This window comes from Chrysochloris asiatica, unplaced genomic scaffold (assembly GCF_000296735.1).
Source record: "Chrysochloris asiatica unplaced genomic scaffold, ChrAsi1.0 scaffold00120, whole genome shotgun sequence".
NCBI classification, from domain to species: Eukaryota; Metazoa; Chordata; class Mammalia; order Afrosoricida; family Chrysochloridae; genus Chrysochloris; species Chrysochloris asiatica.
The window spans coordinates 4,675,403-4,694,692 of NW_006408638.1; the positions used below are offsets into that span (position 1 = coordinate 4,675,403).

The window sequence follows — 19,290 nt, forward strand, 5'->3', positions numbered from 1 at the left end:
TGATGATGCATGGAGGGGATTGGAACCACGGCAATGAAACGATATACGATAGAATGAATGTAAAACTAAAGTTCTCTCATGTAAACCATCATATAATTCACAATAAAACATTTTTAAAAATTCTCTTTGTGTGGATGGTAAAGTTAGCACACAGTAAAATGGTGTGGTGCTATGGGTTAATGCGCTGGACTGCAAGGTTGGTTTGAACCACAAGGTTGGTGGTTCAAACTCACCAATCATTCTTTAGAAACCCTACACAGGGTCACTATGAATCAGAACCAACTTGACAGCACTTAACAACCACCACCAAGTATGCCATTGGTGAGTTTTCAGAAATGAATACATCTCTAAATCCCAAACCCTTATCAAAATAACGAACATTATCATCACCTCAGAGTCCTTTCATACCTCTTACTAGTCATCACCATTCCAAGCCCTTCACCCCAGAGGCAATGACTTGTTCTGATATTTTTCCCAAAAGATTAATTTCACCTGTTATAGAATGCCATATAAATGAAATTATATATATATATCCTTTTAAGTTTTCTTGCATTCAGCATAACGTTACTTAGTTTCATCTATGTTTAATGCTGCAGACTCGTGGTGTGGCGCTCTAGGATCAGAACTGGACTGTGAACCACAGGATTGGTGGTTCAAACCCCTCAGCTGAGCTGCTCCTTAGGAACCCTTTACGGGGTCGCTATGAGTTGGAACCGAGTCGATGGCACATAACAACAATGTCTAATGCATGGTGCTTCATTCCTTGGTATTGCTGAGTAAAATTCAATTGTATGAATATACCACAGCTTGTTCTTCCATCCTTTTATTGGAGGACACATGGGGTTTGAGGCTACTATAAGTAAATCAACTATGTACATTCATATACATATGTTTTCATAAACATATGTTTACTCTCTCAGGTAAATAAATAGGGATAGAATTTTTAAGTCATGTTTAGTTTTATGAAAACGACAGATCTTTTTTTCAAAATGATTGCATCATTTTGCACACTCACTATATTGGAGTTTTGCCTGCATGATATCCTTGCCAACTACTGTACTTACTGGTCTTTTTCATTTCAGTCATTCTGATGAATGTATATTGGATAACCTTTGATCAAGTAGTAAAGAAACTAAAAAGTCAGCTCCAAATTGGTTTTACTTTTTACAATGAACATGCTCATCATGTTAAAAAATGATAATTAGAATGTTTTTATTTTTATCAAAGTAATAACTATACATCTTTTTTTTTTATATCACAGAGTTTTCATGAAAAAACAGTAGTCCCCTTTTCCACCCCATCCCCACCTTAGTTCTTTTCCTCAGAGGTAACCACCCTCAACATTTTTAAGCTGTTTTCCTTATTTACTACCTTATAGTTTATATTACTGTTTCTTGATTTATCTACTTCTGACACAATCTATTAGCTTTCTGACATGGTATATGAGAACATGTTATTGTTTTTAAGTGCCATCGAGTCAGTTCTGACTCATAGTGACCCTGTAAAGGGTTTCCAAAAAGCAGTTGGTGGGTGTGAATCCCCAGCCTTGTTGTTGACTGTCCAGTGCTTATCCTACAGCGCCATACCAGGACTCCATATGAGAACACAGCTCTCCCATTTATTCCTCTGCCAACACCAGGATATCACAAAGTATCACTATTACATTATTCTGACTATGGAAATACACCTAGAAAAGGAGAAGCTGTGATCATCCATCTTTTGTTGTACAAGTCTTTCTTTTCATGGCATTAATTATTACCTCATCTCTTCATTTGCCTGTTTTGCTGTGTTTCATATGTTTTCATTTCTCTCCCACATGTCTGTATGCTCAAATACATCAACTTGTTTTCTTTGTTATAAACCTCCAGACTTCTTTCTGTTCTCAATTGGTTACTGTCTAGGCCTGCTGAGCAATTGAAACTTCAACTGATGTCCCTTACTTAACTCTCCATATCATTCTTTCTGGGTTCAGTCCCTAATTTTGTTGTAACACAAACTTAAGTATCTGTGGGCAGGAATTAAATTTTTTGAGACCTAAAACATATGAAAATGTCTATTCTACTCATTACTTGATAATAGTTTGGCTGGGTATGAAAGTCTAACTGGAGAATAATGTTTTCATAATTTTGAAAGTATAGTTCCACTGAGTTCTAGAATTTATTATTGCTGTTCAGAAATGTGATACCATTCTTTGTCCTTAACCTTTATATTTTGAATGTTATTTGATATTGGGGTTATTTAGAAATTTTTCTTTTCTTTTCTTTTACTCTGTGTGTTCTGAAATTTCATGGTGATACAGGTTTTTTTCCTTATTTACTGTACCAGTTACCTGATAGGCTTTGGTTTTGGAATTTTATGTTCTAGAAAGTTTTTTTTTTTCTTTAATCAGTACTTCTCTCACCTATTTTTTTTAAAGAAGTACCTATTATTGACATGTTTAATCTCTTAGACTATTCTCTAATCTTCTTACCTGTTTTTATTCCCGTTTTCTTCTCTTAATTTTTTTCTTAGTCTTGGAGATTTTATCTTCAAACTCTTCTGTTACATTTTATACTAAAACTCTTATTTGTTTTAATGTTTTATGATTATTGGTATTTATAGCATCCTATTCTTGCTTCTTGGCTACAAAATCTTCTTGAGCATATTAATTGTAATTGGTGTGAAGTCTTTCTTCTTTTCTCAGAGTTCTTTGTTTGCTTATATGTTTGTTGACTTGTTTGTTTGTTGTAAACTTTTTCTTTTGTGTTAGAGGTGTTCCTTAAAAATCTCTGATAAAACTGAGCTGTCTATTCATATTGTTATTGTTAAGTGCCTTTGAATCTGTTCCAAGTTAGGGTTTCCAAGGAGTAGCTGGTGGGTTTGAACTGCCAACCTTGCGGTTAGTAGTCCAGTGCTTATCCTACAGTACCACATCAGATACACTAAAAAATTGATGGAAAGATTGTATGTATTAGTGGGGTTTGTTTACCATGGAACATCAAATTTCATTCTCTTGTGGAATTTTTCTTAGGTCATCCTATTTTCCCAGAGAATTCAAGTCTCCTCCTATTAACACATAGGCCTGGCTCCAGATATTCTGGAACACAGGCATGAAATGCTGATGAGTCTCAAAATCATTGCCCCATCTCCACTGGACCAGATTGCTTGGTCCTCTTTGTCTCCCCAGAGAATAAGCCTTCAAGTTGCTCCCATGATGGACAAGGTGATAGGAGGCAGGTAGTTGCCTGACTGCTTGGGCAGGAAATACAGTCCAGTATAGAGGTGCTAATTTTTCTAAATCTATACTTTGAATCAATCCCTTTCTTTTCAGCCCTTTACTGTCTGTAGTAACTTATGCCTGCAAGTACTGAACCATTCCGTGTCTAACAGGTCAAACAGACTCCTTGTTAGCTTCTACCTCTCCTAAAGCCCAGGTGCTGGCTTTCTCTCTCTGCTAAGTCATCTACTAAGCAATTTTCATTTTCTAAAAATTTGTTGAAGTCTCTCCACTACTGTGGTCCTCTTTCTTGGTTTCTTGGGTCTTATAGATTGATACCTTTTCAATTTATTTTTATTTTAGTGGGATTTTTGAGATTGACTTGCCAGATATAGCCAGGAGAATCGTTCTTAAAAGATATATGTTTTTTGACACTTTAAATAATTGAGAACATGCTCCAATTTGATTTGAAAGGTTTTGTGTTTTTCATTTGTTTGTTGTTTATTTGTTTTTAGTATACATGGGAGAAAGTGTGATTCTTTGGACAACATATTTAAAATTGCCACATTCCAATTTTACTTACCAATTGTCAAAGTTACATATCATTGGAATTAGTTTTCAGAAATGCTTAGTGGCCTAGACTTAGGGTCATCTGCATCTTTTTACCTCTCTGAGAGCTATCATTAGCGTTCACAAAGTTGCTCAGTTTAGGAATTTTCAATACTGTGGATTTGGATTTCTCCATGAAGTCATCTCACCTCTATGAAAACTGGGCCCATGAACTTGGCTTCTTCATTAGTGCCCTACCCCAACCAGATAAATTAACTGGATCCACTAGGATGACCTAAGACTTTGAACCTAACATTTCAGTCTGATGCAATATCTTGACTAAAGTAATTCATCAAGCATGTTTTTTTTTTTTTTTTCTTGTGTATGATTCAGAATAGCATTTTAATTTTTCTTCTAGAATTGGAGCATTCATGTCCTTATAACTGATCTCATTTCCAAATTTAATTTGTATAATGTTTGATTTAATTGGCTTTATAACCGTAACATAAATAGAGCCCAGCAAATTGAACATACTCCTAGAGAGCAACCCTACTTGCTAAATAAGAAAATAGAACAGGTTTCTAAATCTGCTTCCCAAGACCTTGGTACTTGGTGATGAGATACTGCAGTTCGTCTTAGGGGATCTACTAATTGTATCCAGGCTTTTGCCTCAGGAGCATGAGTTGAATGTTGGCCTCATTTGTAATTGGACTCTTATGACTATCTGGCAGCTTCTGTGACATATTAGTGGCCTTGGCCCAGTTTCTAATTGGCATGTACCAGCATCAAATTGGCATAGCCAAATCTGAAAGGCAGCTTAGCTCTCTAAATAAGAAATAAGGTCATAATACCTTTCTTTTCTTTAGGTATGATGCAATTGCTCTTTATAAGTTTTTTTTGTTTTAATTTAGAAAAGCCTAAAATTTCAAGATCCCCTGTTAACTTTAATCCTGGATCTATAGAGTCTACTTCTAACTAAAACAGGAATCTAGAAACTGTTGGTCCTCGCCCCATGTCTTGAAGAAATTATGTAGCGTTATGTCTCTCTCTGGCATCAGGCCATAGTCATTCTTAATCTGCAGGCTGTCTGCAAGCTCTAGTAGAAAGATTCATCTGTAATCATTTTAAACAGAGCCCGTGGAGACAAGATTGCTTTCGTTAGTAGCTCACCAGCTTCAACTGAGAAGTCTCTACTTGGAATGAAAACACAATCAAGGGAAAACTCAGAATGTTTTCACTTTACATTTTATATCTTACTTGGCAACTTGTTTAAAGATGTTGCATAAAAGGTTCAGCACAGGAAACATTTTATATTCTTGCTTATGATTAATAAATATGGAATCTGAGACATCCTATTTTATAAGTCAAGATCTTCGTCCAAATTTCCTGTTTTCCTACATATATAAAAAAAGCAAAGAATAACACTCAGAGTAAAAATAGCACTAACCTATATGGTTACTCAGGGGTCAAGGCAACAGACAAAATAGATTATTTTGGGTGCTTTGAACCAAGACCATTAGCAAAAACATTCCATTTGTAGTCTCTATAGATGAGGCTGTTTTGAAAATATATACACAAGTGAATGTATCCTACTTTAGAATTTTTATGCTTAATGAAAAGAGTATAGAAATGGATAATACAAAATAAAAAAAATTTTTTAAGTGACATGAAATATAGCATGACTATGCAAAATTCCCAGAAATCCCCACCACTGTAGTCAATCTGTCTTAATCCTAATCACATCTATTTCTGCCTGCATTTTATACAACTAAGGACTGTCTTCAATCCAGAATACTCTGCACATACACACTCACTCGCTCATTTTGACCTTTTTTCAAAGATTTTCACATCTTAAATCATCTGCACTTTCTGACTTTGTCTTGTCTGTAGATGTTACCAAGAGACTCTGAAGGATAGATACATCCATAACAAAAGTGCTTAGGAATTTTTACTATTAGTTGACATCTCATCACACTAAGATGAAAGTTTTCTTATTTGCATTTCTTTATAGCCTAAAGAATGTTTCTTTGTACAACCAAAGGAAACAAAAGAGGAGGCCAAGAAGACCAGGAAGAGGAAAAAGGTACTAATAATTTCTCACAAATGATTTCTTCCACATGATTTTCATCACACATGTGTATGTTGTACTTTGACACGGTAATTATTCTAATCCTCACTTTACAGATGCACAAATTGTACGGTTCAGCAAGGTGGAGTAACTTTTCTAAGGTCATCAACAAAAAGTGTTTCTGCTGGAGCGAAAAAGAATTTTATCTGACTCCTGTTTCAGTCTGCTGAAACACTCTGTGTTTTCACTGTAGATAAAAGTCAGACATGAGTTTCTAATTCTCAAGAGGGCCTACAGCCATCCTGCTTGCTGGTCCCTCTAACTCTGTATGAGATGGAGTACAACCATTATGGATCAGATTTCCAAGAAAAGAAATTTACCATCCTTCCTTTTCCACCCATCCCAGTCATTAAGACCTTATACATTCAAGTATTAAAGAAAATAACGTAATAAGCAGATGAAGGCAGTGTAAGCATAAAGCATTTCTGACTCTAATTTGTAACTATAATTTAAGTCAAAATGTTCCCCTCCTCTTTTAAAACTTGCTTGCGAGCATAGGGAAGACTCTGTTGCTCCTATACAAATTTTCTTATTTCACAGCCTTGGAGAAAGAATGGATAGCTTTGACCTTCAACCACAGTTGTGAAAACAGCGGTGTAATTCTCTCCTTGCCAAGAAGGGTATACGCTGAAGTCAGCAGAGGAAATATGATTGGGATTAGAGGGAAGAAGATGGACTCAACCCAATTACTTAACAGCAAGCTTTTAGAAAACTAAGAGTATATGTGCATGTGTTTTCTTTTCTCGAAAATGGCCAAATAGGAAGACGAGAGATGCCAAATTGGCTGAGGTTTGGCAAGTCCTTAAAGAAGTTACTTTAACTTCTCTTTGATAGTTTGTACACTAATGGCCTTCAGGAGTGTTAACTTCTTAGTGGCTCAAGGTCAGAACTCTCGTTAGATGGTTTAGCCTTGGCTGAGGTCACACTAAAATGTGCCCACAGATGACATATTTTTTAAAGTTAATTCATTTGACAAAACCTTGACAATTCTTGGCAGTGAAATAGAAATGAGGATATTGTGGAAGGAGGGGGCAAAAGCTGGGGGAAGAGGAGGGGAAAACGGGTCCTTTTGGATCTTTTGTGAAGGAAGGAAGTGAGAAGGGAAGTTTATGCTGAAAAGTAAAAGAACAATAGTGTATTCCTACATTGCAGGCATTCAGTAAGTGCTCCACAAATGAGCCAAAAATTAAAATAGATGTTGAAAATTATTACCTATGGTATCTGTTCTACTTTCCATAAACCACTTTAAGACTGTCAGTCTCCCAAGACTTGAAAAATGTAAGTCACTTCTATGCTCAAATTTCTCCTGCAAATTTTACTGTGATCCCAGAAATCTAAACTGAGACTCAGCCCCTTAAAAACAAAGTGAGGCAAGAAATCCACAAAATTCACTCTACCAAAAGTACAAATCATCCAGACCTTAAGGAGACCTTAGATAAAATTTCCCATATCAACAAGATTTCTTGATTTTTAACAGAAAATAATATCCTATTTTAGAGACTCCTACAAGAATTTCAGTTCTCCTAGAAGTTATAGGACCAAGCTAGATCTTTAGAATTCACTAGTCTTAAAAACAATAGTTGTGTCTCCAGGAAGTATCTATTATATTTTCTCAGGCCTATTTACTAGAACTCACATTGGCTTTCAACTATTGCCAAAAGCTATTTGCAGTTTAAATCAATCTGTCTTAAGACAAATCCCATTCTAAAATCTGTTTCCTTTTTTTCTTCTTTCATATCTCAGAAGAAAATTACTGATGTTCTTGCAAAATCAGAACCCAAACCAGGTACCCCTGAAGACCTACAGAAGCTGATGAAGGACTATTACAGCAGCAACCGCTCAGTGATTGAGTTAGAAGAACTGAAGCTACCAGGTAGGACCAGGCTTCTTCTCCTCCCTGGCTGTTCGGAGAGTAGTCATCTAGGGGGCCAATTGTTCATTGAAAGTGGCTGTTTGACGATAAAGAGTAAAGCAGGTCTACTTTCTTTACTGTTTGTTATAGTTACGTGTCTTAGCCATAAATGAATGTATTTTCCATGTGCTAATATTCCTTTCCCTAACCTAATAGAATCCCTAATGAGGATAGAAACCAAGTGAAAATAAAGACAGAACACATATTTAAAGGTATAGCTATGAAATAACGATTTACTCATTCCTTATAGACAAGACTTTATCCTTAATAAGCATCTTAGTTTTGTTGTTGTTTTTAATCACGAGGTTCTGGTCCTGGTTTTGTTCTTAGGGTAGTATTTTTGATCCCAGCCCAGTCTGGTGTGGCATTTTGGGATAATGCACTGGACTCAAGGTCAGTTTGAACTGCAAGGCTGGCGGTTCAAGTTCACCAGCTGGCCCTCAGAAATCCTATACAGGTTGCTATGGGTTGAAACCAACTTGACAGCACTTAATAACAACAACAACAACATCAACATCTAAAGGTAGAATTCCTGGTGTGGCACTGTAAGATAAGCACTGGACTGCTAACCGAAAATTTAGCAGTTCGAATTCACCAGCGGCTACGTGAAAACCCTGACAGAATCACTGAGTCAGAACTGACTCGATGGCACTTAACAACAACAATCTAAAGGTAGGGACAAAAGTCTGTCTTGTTAGCTAGACTGTCACTTCCTACAGATGATTCTTATACATGCTAGAATTTGAAAACTACTGCCTGCAAGTATGTATAATTAAGCTAAAGAATATTGTATTTAATACTTATAAGAAAATACTTCTAAATATTTGTAAAACTTACAAGAAAAGCAATGTTGCCATAAAATAAAACTACAAAAAGTTTGAGTGCCACTGCTTTAAATGAACCATTTATAGATTGTTAGGGATATCCCATCCGGCCTTTAGAAAAAGTCAAGGGTAATTTGATTTCTGTTTCCATTACAACTGTATGCTTTCTGGAAGCCTGAGAAGCTGAAAAACAATCTGTTCCCTCAGCTTTCATTAATCCCTTTATGATGTGCTTTTTAAAAACACACACACACACTGGATTTAGAGACAGGAGTGCCCTGTCTGTTTCTTTTCCAAGAAGAATACCCTTTAGGGAAATGAAGGAGTGCATTTCCACATGAATGAGATCTGAAGTTTTAGACTTACTGAGCCCAGACTGCTGGAAGAGCAGTTACAAACACCCGTCTCAACACACCAGTTCCTTTGGAGGAGAGGTATACCCTAACTACTCTATCTCAGGAATCAAATGTAATAGCAAAATCTCTTTTCAAACTGTAACATGATTCAGTGGTCAGTTTTTCCTTCTAATTTTTTGTGAGACTTTACTTTCCACTTAAAGTAAAAATCTGAGATAGTGAAACCACTGTTGTTTGTGGCCATGTAATTGATTCCAAATCCTGGCAACCCCATATGTGCAGCATTGAACTGCGCCATAGGATTTTCAAGGCTGTGACCTTTCAGAAGCAGCCAGGCTTCTCTTTCAGAGTGTCTCTGGATGGGTTTGAACTGCCAATCTTTTGGCTTGTAATCAAGCACTGAACTGTTTGAGCCAGGGAACACCATTATTCTGTAATCTCATGGAACATCATAAATGACTGTTGCCTCTAGAATTGTAGAGTCAAAAGTCAGAAGAAAATTTTAAGACATCATTTCAGTTCCATAGTGAGTCCATGTTATATTACAATTCATTAGTTCATTAGTCAAGAACAGTGTGGTCATGAGTTAGTGTGGGGAAGAAGAAAAGTATCTTAGAAATATTCATAAACAAGTATGTTTGAACATTCTTAGACATCATAGAAATGTTTAAGAGAAAGACCCAGTCACTACACTGAAGAGCCCAAGGACAGAGAGGAAGACCAGGTTAGAGAAAGGGAAGTAGATACCATTAATTACCTGAAACAGACTTCAGAAGGGTGGATATAAATAATGAAATATTGTGCCTGTTTAGTTTGCCGACTGTCTAACTTGGTTTTTGTTTGAGGTTGTTTGTTCTTTAGGGCAGGAACATGTCTTTTCAATTAATATTGTGCACTGTACATTGTTAATGTCTTACACATGGGTGCTTAATTAGGGTTTTGATGCAGAAGTTGCTTGGGGCTAATTACTCTCAAAGAGCTCTAGTGTGGTTTTGATCAGTGATTCCTAAATACCCATAGACTAGCTGCAATTGAATGACCAAGGAACTTCTTTAAAAAAAAAAAAAAATTCCCTGGGCCATCCTAAAGTATTCTGTCTCATTACTTGCTACACTTTAGAAAACATTCTCTAGGATTGGGAAATTACAGTTTAAAAGTCCATCAAAGTCTCCACAAAGTGGAGGAGGCAACATCTTTGAAGTTACTTACATAATAATGTAAGTTGTATGTGCTAGGTCACAATAGGAATAGTAAAGGTTTACTCCATAGCACTCTGCTACGTTTATAGGTGTACTTTTTCCTGAAGCAAGAATCAGGATGATAACTATGCTGCTGTTTTTGTTTCCACATACAGAGTTAATCTACTACATGGTTGCTAGATCATAATCACTGTTGGTCAGGGTGGGCCTCTATGCTTTATTGTAACGTGTTATGCTGTGTTGTGTTTTGTTTTATTATTCTCATTCTTTCCCAGTCCACATTTTCTTTTATCCAAAGGCATTTGCTCGAATTTGTTGATATATGTTTTGAAACCTATATGTAGCCTTATAAAATATGTCATATTGTTGTATAATGTTTTAAATTTATCTAAGTGATTTGTGTTGAAGTTCTCATTCTGTTTCTTTCCTCACTTTTTTCAAGCTCTGTCTGTATGGTGATGCTGATGCTTTATATACACCTAGCTCATTGCTTCTATGGGTTGCATAGTATTCACTGTTTTCATCTACCACAGCCTACTCACCCATTTTCCCAGATATATACACTAGTTTACTTCCAGCTCCCCACCATCACAAGTCATGCTGAATGAATCTCCTTGCATGCGTTCCTTTAGAGACCACACAAGAATTTCTTTGCATAATAAAATTACTGCATTATAGGGTAGATACAGAGTCCTGGCGTGGCATTGTAAGATAAACACTGGACTGCAAGGTCGATTTAAATCGCAAGGTTGGCTGTTCCAACTCACCAGCCGCTGTTCAGAAACCCTACCCAAGGTTGCTATGAGTCAGAACCAACTCGACAGCATTTAACAACAGCAACAACAAGGTTGGATACATTTAATTCTACTAAATACTTTGCAAAATAATTAGAACAGTTTACACTTCCACCTACAGTTTACAAGAGTTCCCACCACCACTCGGCATTCCCAACAATACTTGGTGTTAAGCATTTTTCCAGTGCTCCTCGGAAACCCTATACAGTTTCGCTATGGGTCGGAACTAACTTGACTGGCACTTAACAACAGCAATAACATCCTAAAAGAAGTTCTGTGGACTGATAACCAACAAGAACAGACAAAATGAATGTATAATGTGTTGTCACCTGTTTTAATTTGCATTTCTGTGATAACACAACTGTTAGCATCTCTTAATAGATTTACTTCAAAGATTTAAGCTTTGCCTTTGTATATTCTCTAGTCCATGGATTTGGAAAATCAAGATCTTTTGTTAGTCCGCTGAATGATGTAACAAGCTTTTCTTTCACTACTCTAAGGAATTATGGGCAGCTCAGTGGACAGTTATACATTTCTTTCAAAATACTAAACAATACATCAAAATAAATAAACTTTTCTGAATGTGTCCCTTTAACATTCAATATTATTAAATTTCAGAGTTCTTTTCTTACATAATCAATGTTGCCTCAAACCATCAATCATAAATAAAAATATCAAAAATGAATTATTCAAAATCATTTCACTAATGTTTTAAAAACTTGACTAAAAATACATCATTCATATGTAATCTATTTTAATACTGTATTTGTTACAAAATTCTCAACAAAACCTGTTTCTCCTATTTCTAGACTCCTGTTTCCTCAAAGCCAATGACTTAACTCACAGTCTCTCATCCTACCTGAAGGAAAGTAAGTAAACACTAATTTAAAAAAATTTTTTTTCACCACTTGCTATTATTCTATTTTTAAAAAAAGGTCTGTTTCTTTAAAAATTTAAGACAACATTTAAAATCAGAAGTTTACATTTGAAATGGATTCTAAATGAAAACTTTTTAAAGTCCATCTTGATATTAATTTTTATCTATATAAATTTATTCTGGTTTTGCACTGGGTTTGGAAATTTGGTCTTTGGTCTCATGTTTGGTATTTAACACATTAGAAGAAGCATTGGTCTTAGGAATCCAGAGAGTAATACTTTAGTCACAGATCCTTCACGGATTTGCTCTTTGACCTAAGACAAGTCACTGAGTACTCCCTGGGGCTTGATTTTCTTTTTTAAATATGAAAGATAAGGAAGTTGAACCATGTAATCTGGATTCCTGTTTTGATATTCTGAAATTCTTTTCACATACTCAAAGCTCAAACCATGGCTATTTAGTACTTAAAACAACCTGATTTTTTTCAGTGCATGTTAATGATTAGTGTTGTTGTTGTATTCCACTGAGAACCTGTGTAAGGGTTTCTAAGAGCAGCTTAATGGGCTTGAACTGTTGACATTGCAGTTAGCAATCTAATACGCATCTTACAGTACCAAACCAAGGCCCAATTATTAGTGTAGCTAGGAATAACTAGATAATTCTAGTTATAGTTTGTTGCTGTTAATTGCCAATGAGTTGGTTTTATCTCATAGTAACCCTGTATAGGGTCTCTGAGGAGTGGCTTGGTAGGTAGATGTAGAAATTTCACATTCTTATTTCAAATTCTCAACAGTTTGAACAATATCCAATTTGAGTTTATATACCAGTTCCACCAGTTAATAAGCTGGTACACTTAACATTTCCCAACCTTAACATTTTTCAGCAAATGTAAATGTAGATGATAATAGAATCAGCCTCCAGATATTATGAGGACTAGAAAAGGTCATGCATGTAAAATGCTTAACACAATGTCAGTACTTAATGTTTGCTATTATTTAAATGTCTGTTCATTTTAGATCTTATTCTGAATGCCTCTTTAACAGTTAACATTATTAAATCAGAGTTCTTTTCCTTTGTAATCAACGTTGCCTCCAAGTATCAAACATAAATATACCAAAAACTAATTATTCTGAACTTTTTTTATTTAGTCCTAGAACTAACCATATTTAGCTACTTGGTATATTATATGTGATATTTCATTTTAAGCTAATAGCTAGAACAACCAGAAAATAGAATCTAAATGATTTTTTTTTTGCTAAAACCCTAACATTTTTGGAGAATCCTCAACTTTGTGTACCCTATTTTGCTATATTTAGGGTAATTGTATATGTGATTTTTTTTTCCAGTCTGCCCTAAGTGGGCAAAACTTCGGAAAAACCACAGTGAGAAAAAATCAGTTGTGATGCTGGTTATTTGCAGCTCTGCCACCCGTGCCTTGGAACTCATCAGGTAAGAAGATTTACCTGTTTATAAATGTTTTCCGTGCCAAACAAGTGTGTGCTGTAATTGTGTCAATGAGTAAACCAGATAGAGTCCTCTGCCCTAGTGGACCTTATGTTATAGTTGGAGAGACAGACAGGGGAAAACAAACAACTAAGTAAGTATATATGCCAAGCAATGGCAAGTTATATAAAGAAAATAGGATAAAAGGGGGTAGGGCTATTTTATAAAAGGATAGTCATGGGACCTTCGCTAAGATAGAATTGAGCAGAGACTTGAACACAATGAAGGAGGGACCCAGCAGATACCTGGCACAAGATTGTTCCAGACAGAGAAGACAGTAGGTGCAAAAAGCACTGCAATAAGATGCCATTGGAGGATTCTGAGCAGAGTAGTCACATGATTGGAAATAATTATTTAAAAGGATCACTTTGGCAGCTATGTGGTGAGCACGGCATAGGAGGCAAAGGTCAAAGCCAGGGATCATACCACCAGTAGCACCGAGTTAGAAGAAAAACGGTTTCTTCGCATCTGATATGTGCCGAACTGATATAATCAGATTAAAATAGTTATTAGAAAAGATAAAATGGCAAGAAATAAACTTAACAGAATCTATGAAATAAACTTAGGAAAAGCAGGCATTATATGAGGGACAGAGAAGATCTTGAACATGCAGAAAGCCATTTGGTATTCAACATGGTAAGATGTCAGTTTTCCCTAGGATAATCTACAGATTTCCCAGAACTCCCAATAAAATTCTGTGGAGCTATTTTTCAAACTAGGTAGACCAATTTAAAATTCATATGGAAAAGAAAAAAGAATGGAAACAAGGAACACAGAGAAGAAGTAGAATAGTGATATTACATTGTGGGGATTGAAATCATTGAGATGAAAAGTGTATGATTTGTTGGATGTAAAACTGATTATCTGGTCTGAAATCTTCACGCATTTAACAATAAAAAGTTAAAAAGCAGAAATTTCATATGGAAAATTACATCAGAAAAAGGCCAGTGAAATTCTGAAAATGAATACGAATGAGAGGATAGTATCCCTACTATTGTCGTTGTTGTAAAGTGCTATCAAGTTCGAAGCATAGCAACCCTGTATGGGGTGGGTTTAAACTGCTAGCCTTTTTGTTCGCAGTCCAGTACTGATTTTACAGCGCCACACCAGGAGTCCAGTATCCCTTTTGTTGTTGTTGTTAAGTGCGGTCGAGTCGATTCCAACCCATAACGACCCTGTATAGGGTTTCCAAGGAGCAGCTTAGTGAGCTTGAACCACCTTCCTTGCAGATCAAATAGCTTTGCAGTCTGGCACATTAACCCACAGTGCCACACCAGGAAGATTCAAAATATTTCAGGTCCTAACACCATCGTTAAGGAGCTCTGGTAGCGTAGTGGTTACGAATCAGGCTGTGAACCCCAAGGTCAGCAGTTCGAAACTACCAGCTGTTCCACGGGAGAAAGATGAGACTTTCTGCTCCCGTACAGATTTATAGCCTCGGAAACCCTGTACAGGGTCGCTATGAGTCGGAACCGACTCCACGGCACATAACAAAAACAAACACCATAGAAACTCTTCTAGTAGCGTAGTGGCTACGAATCGGGCTGCAAACCGCCAGGTCAGCAGTTTGAAACTACCAGCTGTTCTGCGGGAGGAAGATGAGGCTTTCTGCTCCCTTAAAGATTTACAGCCTCGGAAACCCTGTACAGGGTCGCTATGGGTCAGAACCGACTCCACGGCACTAACAACAACAACACCATCGTTTACACTGACTTTTTGCATCAAGGACCACCCCAGGACTCATTGCAGATTCAAGCGCTAATGGCAAAGAGGCTGCACTAGAGGCGACTTCCTAAAAACAAGTTGTCAAATTGATTTCAGCTGACTGCTTCTTGGGGGCATAAAAGCACCGTGTTGCCACACTTCAAATACCAATTATCAGAACTGTTCTGTGATTTCAGTAATACTGCAATATATTTCAAGGTTAGGTGGTTTGCAAAAGGGGATTTCGGAGCAGGCATAATGAGCTCTATTCATAAACACGAGTTTTGAATAATTCTAACTTTTGTTAGAATTAAATATGTCCCCTAAATCGTCTTTCTAATTAAACTTTGCTTGGAGAAAGCTTAGTTGTGAGTGAAAACTTGAGTACCTTAAAACTTGTATAGCACAATTCACTAGTTTGCAAAGTCATATATTCTGACTGGTCAGTAATCCTGCTTAAAACATAATATATAAAGGATTTCCAAGCAATATTCTTACATAACATCTATCCCCAAACATCAGTTTAAAAGATGTTTGTTCATTTGTGTTTATGTCATCTCAAAACAACACTGAGGCGATGTCTAGAAATGCATCCCAAAAAGATCAGAAAGTCAGGGGGACCTGCTAGAATCATTGGTTAAGATCACTTCCATAGACTTTGATCAGTTGCAGAGGTGGCCCCAACTGTGGTCTTGTACTTTTCAGCAGCCAAGACAAGTTAGGAAACATCATCAGTAGCCAAATTTGTGATAGTCTCCCCTGAGAAGCACAGTTTTTCCCTCCATACCATACATAGTGGCAGCATTCTCAAGATCTCACCTGTAGTAAAACAATAGACAGCTGGTGTCCACTTGTAGAGCTTCCCTCCATGTGGGCTGAGGGCCTGCAGCCAAAGTTAACATCATCAAGATAATAGTATAAGGCACCAATCAGCATGATCTGGGCCCACTGAGCTGACATTCTGGATTAGTCTAGATAGATCCCGAATTTTGAATACCTAGAAACTGAATGGAATGCCTGTTGGCCAGAGGCTATAAATCAACAGCCCAAGGGCTAAGTTCACCCAGGTTTTTTGTGTCTAAAACAATGGAACAAGTTGTTTATATTAAAAATCAGATTTAAAAATTTTTTTAAAATCTAGATTTTCGGCTTCTCTGAAATTTAGGTCTTGTAACACTGGGCTTATAATCGCACATCATAATACTTGGCTAAACAGAGCATGAATCGGCTCACTCTCTCTCCCCTCCCCCCCAGTCCACACACCTCCCTCCTACACGTCCTCACACATTTATGCTACCCACCTGTGGGATTTCTCTGACCTGGGCAGTCTTGTTACAATGGTTTTCATTCCTCCTTTTTCTCCCTCCCTCCCTTCTTTTCTGGCAGAAGTCTTTCCATATATAAATTTTACAGAGAAGTACTCTATAAAGTAGATCAAAGTGAGGTCCTCTGACTGAAGAAGGGTACAGGACTTCCTTCTTCCAGTCAGCTCACCCCAGAGCACCGCACAGCCAACACACAGGCCTTCATAAATGCCCTCAGACGACAAGAGTTCAGGCAGACATCACACAACCAAATGTCTTATGCAAAGTTTGAAGATTAGCCTAAAAGGGGGGATTGTTGTTGTTGTTAAGTACCATGGAGTCAGTTCCGACTCATAGTGACCCTGCACACAGTTTCTGAGGCTGTAAATGTTTATGGGAGCAGAAACTCTCATCTTTCTCCCACATAATGGCTAGTAGTTTCGAACTGCTGACTTTGCGGTTAGCAGCCCGACTTGTAACCACTATGCTACCAGAGCTCCTTGAAAGAGGCAGTGGGGGGCCTGAAATGCCCAAATTCTGTATTAAAAGTGAAGGGTAAACGTGTCTGCTTTTGATCATCAAGGAAGTTAACCTCCTATATGAAAGTTCGATGTGTACCCATTATGTGCCCAGTTTCATTCCAGTGATGTGCTAACCTGAAAATCTCAAAATGCTTTTTGTGTATATGCTCATACAAACCAGACACCTGCACACATATACACACATGTTGTTGTTGTTAGGTGCCATCGAGTCTGTATCAACTCATAGTGACCTTATGCACAACAGAACGAAACACTGCCCGATCTTGGGCCAACCTCACAATTGGTGGTGGTGGTTAGGGGTCGCTGTGAGTGGGAACCAACTCCACAGCACATAACCTTGCAATTACAGGTATATAAATACTTTTTTTTTTTTTTTTTTAAATAAGCAAGATGTAATGCTTAAGTAGTCAATTTGCCTGGAGTGAGTGAGTTTTTTCAGTACTTTTCTATTCCTCTTCATTAGGTCAATGACAGCATTTAAAGGAGACAGCAAAGTTATGAAATTATTTGCAAAACACATAAAGGTAAGCAGGGGCCTAAGGTTCCTCAGAGTTACTGAGGGAACTCCTGGAATGATCCCTAAGGGCTACTCCCAGAACCCACATTTTTCTTTTCAATCTTTTCTCCTTATTCCTGTTGTTGTTGTGTTATGTGCCATGGAGTCGGTTCCGACTCATAGGGACCTTGTACAGGGTTTCTGAGACTGTAAATCTTTACGGAAGCAGAAAGCCTCATCTTTCTCCCGCTGAACAGCTGGTAGTTTCGAACTGCTGACCCTGAAGTTCGCAGCCCGATTCATAACCACTACTGTAGCAAGTCATTTATTTGGGGCCTTCTTTGTATAACACATTAATGATCATAATGATCCTCTTTGAATTTCCCAGTCTCCACATATTCACCTCTCCCCACAGCTGCCCTCAATCCTCTGAGATTCTTGTATAGAAGCTAAGATTTGATTCCAGAATTTTCAAAGGTTTTACCAGTTTCTGAAGGAGATGCTCTTCTGTTTCACTGTTAACTCTTTGCCCTAGGTGTTGACCCAAAGCAAGCCCCATTTGTTTTTCACTTATTAACTTTCAGATAAAATGTTCTAATTTGCCTGTAACTGCACATTCAAAGAATTCTTCCTTCTCTTCTTTCTGTTCCATCTTCAAATAGATCCAGGAGCAGATCAAGTTGCTGGAGAAACATGTGGTGTATCTGGGTGTTGGAACTCCAGGGAGAATTAAAGAACTTGTTAAACAAGGTATGAGAAGAGGCCGTAAGACTCCTTCCCAGAGTTTGCCTTCCCTGCATGTGAGTTTTAGGAAATGACATTTGTGGTTAATGAATCCAGACTTGTGAGGTAATTCAGGAGTTGGAAACTCAGCCTCTAAAGTCAGTCAGCAGGAATGACAAGGACCAAGGCAAAATACCCAAGCCATGGCCTCAGATGCATGGGAAAACTGGACAGTGAATAACGGAGATTGGAGAAGAATCAATGCTTTTGAATTGTGGTGTTAGTGAAGAATATTGACTATACCGTGCACTGCCAGAAGAATGAGCAAATCTTTATTGGAAGAAGTACAGCCAAAATGCCCCTTAGAAGTTGTCACATACTTTAAACATGTTGTCAGGAGGGATCAGTCCCTAGAAAATGATATCATGCTTGGTAAGGTAGAGGGTCAAAAAAATAGAGGAAGACCCCAACAAGGTAGATTGACATAATGACAGCAACAATGAACTCAGACATAAAAACAGTTGTGAGGATGACACAGGACCAGTCAGTGTTTCGTTCTGTCCTATATAAGGGTCACTATGAGTCAGGAATGACTCAATGATACCTAATAACAACAAAAGCAACAGGCAAACTGAAGTACATATGCCTACAGTGCTGTTTTTGTGTACTATTGTCAAGTGGCTTCTGATTTATAGCGGCCCTGCATAGGGTTTCTGAGGAGTAACTGGTGGGTTTGAACTGCCGACTTTGTGGTTTGCAGTCCAGTACTGATTCTACAGAGTCACACCAGGAATCCATATGCCTACATAAGTATATTTAAATTCCAATTGCTTTAAGCAGGTTAGTGCACCCATACAGACTTCGTTCTACCAATTTGTAACCTCTGGATTTTGCTTCTCTGCATGTGATCAGCATTTTCTTTGCTTCATTGAGTCTTGGTTCCCCCAAGACTCCCATTCTGGTTGAGGGCGGGTATATAAAACATGTTGGAACAAAAATGCAGTTCCTATGAATGAAATGTAGGTATGTGGGAATATTTCTCCAAAATGAATTTCCTTTGTAATACTTTAACCTTAAAGTCTTCCAGACAATATCCACCAGTGATTTTTATAGCTTAGTTGACTTATTCAAAGCCAGTAGCCACAAAACCTGCTAATCGGCTGATGACCTAATTACCTGTTCT

The 19,290-nt window shown here is 37.4% G+C and overlaps 1 protein-coding gene across 1 annotated transcript in view; it reads left to right on the plus strand.

The window, feature by feature from the left end:
- LOC102816377 (uncharacterized protein C3orf26 homolog) overlaps positions 1–19,290 on the plus strand; it is a 43,612-nt gene that overhangs the window by 18,093 nt on the left and 6,229 nt on the right. Inside the window, exons 3-8 of the mRNA XM_006868645.1 lie at positions 5,757–5,828; positions 7,617–7,746; positions 11,768–11,827; positions 13,182–13,284; positions 17,352–17,412; positions 18,047–18,134. Coding sequence (XP_006868707.1) covers positions 5,757–5,828; positions 7,617–7,746; positions 11,768–11,827; positions 13,182–13,284; positions 17,352–17,412; positions 18,047–18,134 — 514 coding nt within the window. The remainder of the gene's footprint in view (positions 1–5,756; positions 5,829–7,616; positions 7,747–11,767; positions 11,828–13,181; positions 13,285–17,351; positions 17,413–18,046; positions 18,135–19,290) is intronic.